The 10923-nt window shown below is 45.0% G+C and overlaps 1 protein-coding gene across 1 annotated transcript; it reads right to left on the bottom strand.

The window, feature by feature from the left end:
• Positions 1-8605: 8605 nt before the first annotated feature.
• LOC128300686 (ring canal kelch homolog) lies at positions 8606-10687 on the bottom strand. The gene has a single exon (XM_053036841.1). The coding sequence runs from the start codon at positions 10685-10687 to the stop codon at positions 8606-8608; it is 2082 nt and encodes a 693-aa protein (XP_052892801.1).
• Positions 10688-10923: the final 236 nt, after the last annotated feature.

Here is a 10923-nt window from a genome sequence, read left to right as displayed (position 1 = left end):
GCAAAAAAAAAACTGGCCTGTTCGTGTCCAGGTTCAAAGTATGAATATGTTAATTCTGAACAATATCGATCAGTTTCCTGGACAGAAAACACGCTTTTACAGCAGAACAAGCAAACACAAGCATCAAGAAACAGGTGAATGATCGGTTACGATACTCAGAAGCGGTGCCACATTTGGATGACACAATGCAGACATTCTTGTCGGGCAGGGAAATCGCTTGACGTACATTGTGCGTACGCGTAGCAAAACAATAACAAAAATCCGGAACGGAGGAAAAATGTCCTCTAAATACCCATACCGCTTCAAGCGCTCTGTCCAGCACATTAGATGCCCGAGAAGAAACCACACGCAGCTGTGTGAAAGTGTTATTTATCATTATCAACCAAACGGATCCGGTGAAGACACCCTGTCAGACGGCAAAATAAACATCCCTCCCTTCCGCCCGGCCAAAACAAAACAAGCCATGTGAGTGACGCGAATTAAACACCCATACAGCGAAGTATGTGTGGTCAGCCGAGAGAAGAAAAAAAACAACTCCCCCCTCCTGACGTGAGGTCCATTGATGAATATTAGCGATAGCCACAACACCACGCACCGCCATGTGCTCTTTTGATGGTTACGTTACATAAAAAACAAGGCGACATCCTCACGCTCCTCGTGTCGGAAAAAGCATTGTCGATGACAGGTCCGTGAGCGCAAATATCATGCCCCAATGGGCTGATTGAGTGCAAGTGCAATTTGGAACGATTTGAACGAAAGACTTCAATTACTAACCACAAGCGACGAACCCTCGGATCATACGTCGCGAAAGGAATAATTTAATTACAATGATTTTTTGAAATAATATTTTATATTACACGATGAAAGAATACTCACTGATTGTCTTTCAAATGAATCTATATAATAAAATGCACTAGAATTAAAGTAAATTTTGGTGGTACTATTTTTCCGCCTCGGTATCCGGTCCCGATCCCGGACGGACGAAAGTGAAATCCAATGGTTCTTAAGTAATGCAGACCAGGCATCGTCACGATCAAGCATGCAAAGCCAAAGAAACCCTGACGCAATCGGTCACCACAAACCATCACATAATATCGTCCCATCGCACAGGTGTTGTGAAACCGGACAAAAAAGCTCCACATCTTCATGCCTCGCGGGTGAACCGGGCGGTGGATCAACTCGCGCCGGTGGTGGAAAAGCAGCATCGGCCACACAAGAAAACAAAAGCCCAAAAGGAAGCACAAACACAGCACCCCCCCCCCCCCCACCCTGCTCGCAAACACCCCTTTTCCGATTTTGTGACACTCTCTTTCGTTCCGTCTCTGTCTCTTTCTCTCCCTTTTTGTCATACTCCTTTCACCGTGAATGTCACTCGAAAGAGGTTGGCAAGTCGGGGAACGACAAGACGTGGACCATACCAAGACGCTCCCAACGGTCCGTTTAAGGTTAACCACCATCAACCATCCCAAACACAACAACAACAACAACAGAAACTGAACATAATTCCGACCGGGCCAGAAAGCGGACCGCTGACGATGCGGTTGATATTCATTCAATTTCTCAATGTCACGCGTCTACCGTACGAACCAGATTTGCTAGCACATCATCACAGCTCTCGCCCAACGTGTGCCGATCGACCGATCGCTCATCATATCGAATCTAAACCGTGGCCACTATTTCACCATCGCGCAGCTATTTGGATTCGCGCCGCTCCTCCACTATTAAACACACAAACAATAATGCACACATACACACACATACACACACACACACACACACACACACTCAAATACACATCAGATGATGGGTCGCAAATGAACAATTACAACCGCTTTATGATTTCTGTGTTTTTGCCATCAAGATCGGTAACCTTTAGCGATGATTTGCACTTCCAGCCAAACGGTTATGGTTTTGGGGATGAAAAAGGAGGGAGCGGTGGGAGGGATGGTGGGGGAAGAAAATAAAACAGAAGAAAAACACACAACATCGACCTTGTCCACACCCCAGGTTCTGGGTGGTGTACAGTGCGCTCGCGCCTACCCGCGCATTTCCACGATCGTAAGGGCGCGCGTTCGGCCGCGGTTCCAAAGGAAACGCAGCGAAGCCATAATTACATTCGCTCGTTTTTGCGGGTCAGTTTTACTGTCCGTTTCCTACCAAAATGGTTCCCAAGTGCACCGTACCCAACCTTCCCTGTTGCTCATTTTCCCTTTCGACCTCAGCTGGCAATGAACTTCAACACCGTAGCGGGTGTTGTAATTGGTGCGTAGAAGAAGGAAGGCTAAAAATTCACATGAATCATGGCGTGAATAATCACCAGGTACTGGAACAACTCACTCACTTTAAACGCCCGATCGAATCAGATCGAGTTTATCACTGGAACAAACGGTGAACACAAACTGCACACACGCACGCGTCGGCTGTCGCTGACGACTTTTGATTGTTTGCTTGAGTTTGCCGGCGATAGCCAACCAGACGGAACGATCGCGCGTCCTGCCACTACCAGCTGACGATGCGCAATGAAACGAATCTCACCGATCGATTATGTAAAAATTGTCTGATCAGTCGCGAGAGAACGAGAAAAATCACGGGAGCGAGAGAGATGCGTGAGAGACGCACTGCAAATCTTGAAAGGTGGGGGTGTGCTCGAAGATGAAGTAGGCTATGCGAATGTATAGTAGGGGGATGTTTTAGTAGAGACGTTGATTGAGCGTTGATCGCTCTCTACTGTGACTACCACAATCTTAGCTCTCCGGAACATTTTACACTCTTTTTTTAATTTAAGTTCTTATTTAAATATTATCCGCATAATATTTTATTTACTTGATTTAGCAACATAATTATGGCAAATGTTTTGATAATAATTCCAAACACTTTTCAATTGTAGAGAAACCTTTTTTAAAATAAAAATATTTTGGAAAATCAGTCTTATTACACATGAGTTATATAATTGATAATTTTATTAATAATGAATTTGATTAAAACAAGTAAAAACTATAGATGAAAACAAGCTTCTTTTTAGTTCCACAACATTCATAAAACAAAAGACTTTTTGTGGTTTCAACAAGCGACGAACCTCAGCAAAAATATTTCTTTGTGTAGGCATGGAATAATTTGTCAAAAACAAAACACAATAATTAACAAAAAACTACTTTTCAACTGCTTTTCTTCGAAAAACGTTGTGAAAATTTGTATGCGATTATTTAAAAATTGTTAATTTAATTAAAAAAAAATCAAATAATAAACTTAAACGTTTAAACGTCTTAATGGCGATAAAGTTTATAAAAAACAATCAAAAATACAAAGAATTTCGTATGGCAACAAGCAATAGCCCTTTAACAATGAAAAACAAGAATTACATGTTTGTCTGTAAAAAACTTAAGAGATATGATTGTGTGCCAGCTTTATGGTAGCATTATAAAAGTTTTATCATTAAATATTAAGTTTAATTTTACACTATTCGTAAAATATATTAGCAATACATCTGCTGCTTCTTAAACTTTTTTCACGCTTTAACGTTTGTCACACAAACTACATACCATTTAATCGCATAAATTCCATGCCAAATTGAGCCGCCCAATAGGCAACCCATTCGAATCTATATCTCGATGAAGCAAGAGAAGGATCAGCGTTCAGAGCAAAGATCGCGCCAGTTAGGTAAACGCTCCTCATTTGCATGACCAATCAATGGAACGACGGAATGTGACGCGGAACCGATTGATCGAGTCAGAATTGATCTCCGGACGCGGGTCTGCTCAGTCAGAACCGGAAGCGGACTTGACGGGGAAGCAGCATAATAAAAATCAACAGATCCGTATCGCGGGAAGATCCCAACCGACGCGATGGGGGTGCCAATCCGGGAATAATTGATTTGTACAAACGAGCAACGGAACTCTCCCGCGTCTTGATACGTCACCACCGTGACGTTAATGAAGTGCTGATGATGATGTAAATGATGATTAATCTAAAGTGTTTCGAAGGGTTTCACCTGTAGTAGGGACATTACACAGTGCGCGGGTTTTTCAACGGCCAACGTACAGCTGCCTTCAACAAGGATATCGTTTCGGCTTGAATGGCGAATAAATTGATTGGTTCTAAGGCCTCGTGAAGACACATCAGTCGATGTGCTTCTAGCAGACGGCTTGCATCCAGTTTTCGAATCGATCCGGTTTTGTTTTGGGTGTCTTCTTCAAACCCGAACGATCGCCCGCGCGGATTCATCGATCAAGCGCGAGCAAGCTGCCTGATATCGGCATTCCACGAATTCCGGAGTTCAAGGTCAAATCCAATCGTCCTACGACTACGAGTTTTTTTACTTTTACGGTTTTGCACACACAGTTTTCTCACTGTGACTCTAGGAATCGTTCACCCTCCACATCGTGAGGTGGACAGAAAAACACACGTCTTCTAATCTAGTCGCCTAAAGTGAGACGTTCGCCTGATGTTGCTCTTGTGCAACACGCACAACATCCCCGTGATCGGTTGACATTTCTTCGCCCAGCCGGATAGTGATTTATGGGGCTTGATTTGTTTTTAATGAGTCAAGTTCGCATACAAACTTTCAAACATCGTGCACGTGAACCAAATCTACATCAGTTCGGTTTCGAAGGCCCTTCAATCATTTTGCAAAAGCACCAACAGCAACGTACGACTGCACCACCTGCAAGTACCTAAAGCAATTGCGAGCAACCTTTCCGTCTGTGGGTCTTTGTGCTGAAAACCACACAAACCCGATAGGGAGGGGGTCTTCTAGTCTTCTCCTCTTCCTGCGGTAAGGTAAATGAGCCCTAGAAACGCAAAAAGCTCCTTACGGCTACAGGTTAAAGCGAATAAGGTCTTCTCTGCTGTGACCTCCGGCTGCAATAGTTGCTGTGCCGTATATCGAAAAAACCTTCAATTGTTTGCTCTAGCAACATTGTGTGGCACCGCACGGATGTCTAAATGACGCTAAGCAATACAGGAAACCATCGGAAAGTTTGTCACTTTACGTTTAAATCTACGCGATTTCACAGCCGTCAAGGCTCCGAAGGACTTCAAACCGCAGTCATCAAACCTAAACGATCACTTGTCGTGGAGAACCGATCCGAAAGACCACCCGCCGGGTTGCTACAGATTAAAATCAAAATCTACAATCGCCCATTCGCCCGCCGATTGTGTACCACCCGAAAGCGAACTGATCTGTACTATCGATCGTACACGGTCCTGCCAATCGAGCGGTATGAGCAGGTTCTAGATTTGATTAATCATAACGATTATAACGTTTGCATGCGCCACTGTCCGCGGTCCGTTCGGTACGGATTAAAAGACCTCGGAGCCAGCCTTCGGACACGGTCTGGGGCCACACCTCTGGTAGCTAATTTGTATTTACCGATCGTACAGTCGTTTCGTTTGATGGTTATGGTGGGCAAATTATTGACATCCAACGGGCAGCAATGGGTACCCAATTGCACCAAACCGCCCTGTGCAAGGCTATAAAATGTAAACGATTAGCTGCGCTGTTTCGCTTAAGTTTTATGGACATTAAACGTGCTTATGGGTTTAGATAGTTAGACACACCAAAGTCACCTGCAACGGATCAAATTAGATTAACGATTTTAGCTAATTGTATCAACAAACCTACTTCATGGCTTACTTCCTGTAATCTGACCCGGTGACATTGCAGTTTTGACGGAACGCTGAACGAAAGGTTCCACAGTGCTTGCCCCTGCCAAGAAAAGATTAAAAAAAAACGATTAAAAGTACCGACAAATTCTGTTCCCTGTATAACATGCAACTTACCAAGGGGAATACATTCGACACGGAAGCAAGCCCTCCAATCACATCCTGGTATCTGCCGGGTGTAAGATCCCGCTACCAAAATTGGAGCAACTCGATAGCGGTCGAGCGCGGTACGGCGCCAATTGGCTATCCTTCCCGTCGCAGGTGTTGTTACTATCGATCAAGATTCTAAATTAACTTGTCACACATTTGTTCATTATTTTATTGTGACGTATCCGGGAGCGATATGATTGATCTCGACAAACGTTTAACGATATCCTGGACGGTTCTTCTTGGTGGAATAGTACACTTCTTCGTCTTTCAGTTGCATTTTTTGCTGTTATATTAAGTTTATAGATGGCTAGTATAGTATTACATGTTTGTAGCTTTTTTTGCTGGATGATTCAATTTCGCGTACATTAGTAGAGATGTTTTTAAAAGAATACAACTTGTGAGCTTGTGAAGACGCCCTGTCAGCAAAATCACTGCATAGCCGAATACGAAGACAGTTAACTCTATAAGAGGATGTCAATGGAGCTATGTCCTTCGCCTAATCGTCACAACAACCTCAACAGGTTACCACGTAGCTCGATAGTTAGTTTTGCGTACGCAGGATTGGTCCGGAGTTGATTTTGGACCAGTCCTGTCTTGTGAAAACTAGGGTGTGACACTGAGCATCCTTCAAACAAATCATAGTTCGCATACTACTTTGATGATAGATAGCGAAAAGTACTACGGACTACAGGATTCTAGTGATATTCTTTTTTTGAACCATAAATTACCTTCTGTCCTCCTTAACTCCCTCAAGGCTATCAGCATAGATAGAACTTTTGGAGTGTTGATGTAGACTTGTAAGACAGACGGTTAGCCATTAATACAAGGGTGGAGTATTAATTTTACATGTCTGATGTCAATAGTTAAGCGTTGGATGTTGTCTATTATAGCGCACCAAACAGACGGCCTTAGTCAACTAGGGCAATAGTGATTGGAACATTTCTATTCTACAACTACTGCCTGATGTACTCTGAGTCTTGGAACAGACGGACAAGACTAACCGATGTTAGAAAGTTATAATCTTCTGCTGGTGAAATTGCTGAAAAAACAATGTCTACTTTAATACTTATGAAGTTTTACTTCAGATCACATTTCATCTTCTTCAGATATCCCATACTAGATTACTCACCAGTCTTGTGTGATGTCAGCTGACCAAGACAAGCAAGGCCGGAATTGCATAACTGTTTATGCTGGTATCTGTTTCCTTAGCTGACTCTGCAATTCCAAATCAAAAGAGAGCAGAATTTGTAAGAAATGTAATTCACTTTCGATTAGATTTTTCCCACAGGCAATGACACATTCACGATGCGTCAAGTATGTTCATGCCGGTACTAGCACCCTCCACTAATGTCGTAACGTATTGCATCAACGCAAGCACTTATCGATGTAAATTTAATGCATGAATTGTAATACCAGCAGCACAAACGCGTCGTCAACGTCCGAAACTGTTGCCATTGCCATGACATGACACACGACACAAATATCTACAAATACCAACAAGAACTAAACGTACTTCAAAACGCGTACTTTGTTTCAAAGCACAATGCACAGTTTTATCGTTAAATCACATTTCACAGTTTATTATACTTAAATCTCAACTTCCTACAGATATCAAATGCATATTTTGCGAATGAACAGTACAGTGTTACACGGTTGTCTTTCCCTTCGCCACCGACGGACTGCAATTAGACGTGGACCGTGGTAGTCCACCAACATGAAAAGTGTGTAAATATAGGTATTACCAGAATAGACGCTACATGGTGCGCTAAATGGTGCGCGCTATTAAAATAACGAACATTGTACGTTCTACCATACCGTGTTGTATTATTATCGCTTTCATATTGTTAATGTGCAAATATGTTGCTGCGGCGTGGCGCTTGTGCTTTTGGGTGTGAGTGTGTTTATGTTGTATTTGTCTTGCTATTATTATGCTTTGTACCGCCACAGTTGCCATAAGAACTGCGAAATTTTTACGTTGCTGTTCCGTTGCATTAAATTCGGGAATGATTCTAACCTAATCAGAATGGGGATTGCTTCTTGTCCCTTTACGCCTGTCGTAATTAACTGCTGGAATGCACCAAAACATTTTTGCGTGCTTTTGTTTGGCATCTGCTTCCTTTCCTTATTTGATATTATCTGGAACCATGATCGGTCTTGACCTGTCATGCCTATTTTTAAGACTTGCGTTACCCTCCCCACCTATGAATAGGGTTCAACCTTTACATCGTTTCTTTTCGTTCTACCTAACACCTATATCCTCTGCCCGAGGTAAACACAAAACCCACTACATCACTACTAAATCGTTTCTATTTGTCTCACTCAATGTACTTTAGCTGTTTAGATGGAAGTGTGTACTATATACTACATGGTTAAAAATCGACATTTAGTGTTTCCCATTAGGTAACAGTGGAATTATTCATTATTGTTTTTGATTCTTCGATTTTCTAGCGCAAATAAAAATGCCATCACTAGAGTAAAAGGATGCACAAAACTTCAGATCCAATAAATAAGATTGTTCAAGGTGGTACATACATATTCGATGAAACAAACAGTGAATCGTTAATAAATATTGAGCAAGTAAGAGTAACGTTCTGATTGCAAATGGTTTGTAAATTTTCTTCTAAAGCCTCTCCGAGACGCGCCCATTGGGGTGGCGTGGTTTCGTTTTTGTAATCACAGGAAGAGAGTAAACGATTTTAAATTAGGCCTACCACTTAAACTGCTAACTGGAGAAAAGTTTCACCTTCCCATTCTACGCTCAAGCTGTCATGTTATGTCACTGTGTTTCTAAAATTTATTCCGGCACCGTGTGGTCCGGTCGTTCGCCCTCTTCCACGGTGACAGCGGAAGCAACGGCCAGCTCAACTTCATCCTCCGATAGTGAGCGATCGGCCGCTTCCGGCCCGTCATAGTTTAGCGAATCGGATGTATCGTTCGAGGAGGAACCGACCTGTTCCTTCTCGGTAGAATTGCCCACAGGTCCACCATCCGGACGAATATCTGCCGACCGGGTGCTACCATCCTCATCTTCCTCTTCTTCCGGTTGCCCGCCAGATTCCGCGGCAAGCGATTCGATAGCAAAGTTATCCGAATCCGATGACGAAGAAGCCGACGAAAGACGACCATCCTCCTTATCCGGCTCTGTCTGCTTCATGCCGACAAACTTTCCGGCCAATCCGCTCGGTCCGGGCTTTTCTGTGTCTATTTGTTGTATATCTCGTACGCCGAACGTTCCATCCGTAATTCGACGAACAGCGCGCGGTTTGTCACGATTTATAGCCAAACTGGAGGATCCTGTCGTTAGCGCCGGACTACGCGCTGGACGGAAGGTATTGTTTTCGAAATTGAATGCCCAAGTACGCAGCAATGGATCAGCTCCAGAACGACTAGGACTTTCCGAGCGGGCTCGCGCTGGTTGGAGGGCAGAAATCCCACGTGTCCCACGGGTGGGCGGATCATTCAGCGGCACATTCTCATACTCATGCTCACGCAATCGAGCCAGCTGGGGCGTATTGCGAAGCACCCTCGGGTAACTTCCGGTCATAGTGGGATACTCCCGGGCCGGTGGAATATAATCGGCTTGATCGATCGTGCCATAACGTACGAGCTCTTGCTGCTGCTGTTGCTGCCCGTGAGATCCACCTGCTGACGAACAACCGTCACAGTTTCGTGAAAACATGAAGTTAAAATCGATAAATTTGTAATCCGGAGGCGTTTGTCCGACCCATAGGGGAAGCCACTTGTTCACCAGTAACCACTGCAGCGAGGGCTTCGTAACCCGACCACCGCATGCATTCGCGTACGTTGGATCGCCTCCCCCAAGGGAAACATCCGGTTGAGGCAAACCATTTCCGACAACGAGTGATGGTGGCGCCGGTACGCTACCGACCGGATCCAATGGTACTTGCTGTGATTGTTTCGATTTTCGGTTTATCTTCGGTATTGCACCGGTTGATTTGCCTCCCATTGTACTACTCGACCCGGCACCATTCGCACCAACAGCGGCAGCACTCGCTAATCCACCCATAATGCTACTGCCTTGTCCACCACCATTTCCTCCTGCTGCCCCTGATGATCCTGCCGATCCCGGTCCTGGCAATGTACTATCATTCCCATTGCTTGCAGCCACTCCACCAGCGGCCGTTCCATTCGATGTGGATGACTTGTTCAGATTGTTCATCGATTGTGAATTCTCTCCACCGAGACAGCTGAAGAAACTCTTCACATTCACCGACGATGAATCCTTGGTTGGGTTTGGTTGCGTAACCGAGGTACCATTAGTGCAGTGCGGTCCATTTGCTGCTGCACCTGCTACCCCGTTCGATCCGCTGCCGTTCGTCTGATTGAGTCGAATGTGTCCCATCGTTCCGAGATGGCTGTGTCCGAGCACGGCGTAATGTCCACCGAGACTGTAGTGATCAATGTTTCCGCAGGACGAGCTTAAATGGCGCTCGATACGTCCAACACCATGCCCAATCACATCGAAACGCCCGAAAAGGCCTGCCGCACGGTTGGCGGCCGGTGCAAAAGATCCCGTGTTCTGGTAGGCCGGTTCCTCTCTTACGCGCTCGTACAAGTTGTCATACTTCGCTATTCCGTTGGATTGATTTTGACATCGATAGTAATGGTACGATTCCGTGTCGTCGAAACTACGCTGGCGTGGTGTGCGTTGTTGCTGCTGCTGTGAGCTGGACCCCGATGGATAGCGAACACGGTTCAGGTCGAGATGAAGGTTGGGATATCGTCCATTAGACGACCCACCAGAAGGTTGATTCTGGTAGTAGTTCGGAGCTGGTCGGCCACGTGGAACATCATAGCCGGCAGTGCGATCGTATAGCTCGTTACGATACGCCATCGGATGGTACAGCTGTTGCATGCTATGGAGCATGCTTGGAGGTGGAGGCGGAATACACCCACCACTAGCACCACCCGCTCCGGCACCATTACCAACAGCACCATTCAGCGTACGAGTGAGCCCCGAAGGCCCTGATGGCGGTTGATTCAATACTGCGTGTTGTAAGGGATTCGAAACAGCAGGGATACCCGCATGGGCACCATTACCACCGGCTCCACCATTTCCACCACCACCGTTTAAGGGTGCAAACTGTTCAA

The sequence above is a fragment of the Anopheles moucheti genome, chromosome 3 (genome assembly GCF_943734755.1).
Source record: "Anopheles moucheti chromosome 3, idAnoMoucSN_F20_07, whole genome shotgun sequence".
NCBI lineage: Eukaryota > Metazoa > Arthropoda > Insecta > Diptera > Culicidae > Anopheles > Anopheles moucheti.
This window is presented reverse-complemented; position numbering and strand designations above follow the sequence as displayed.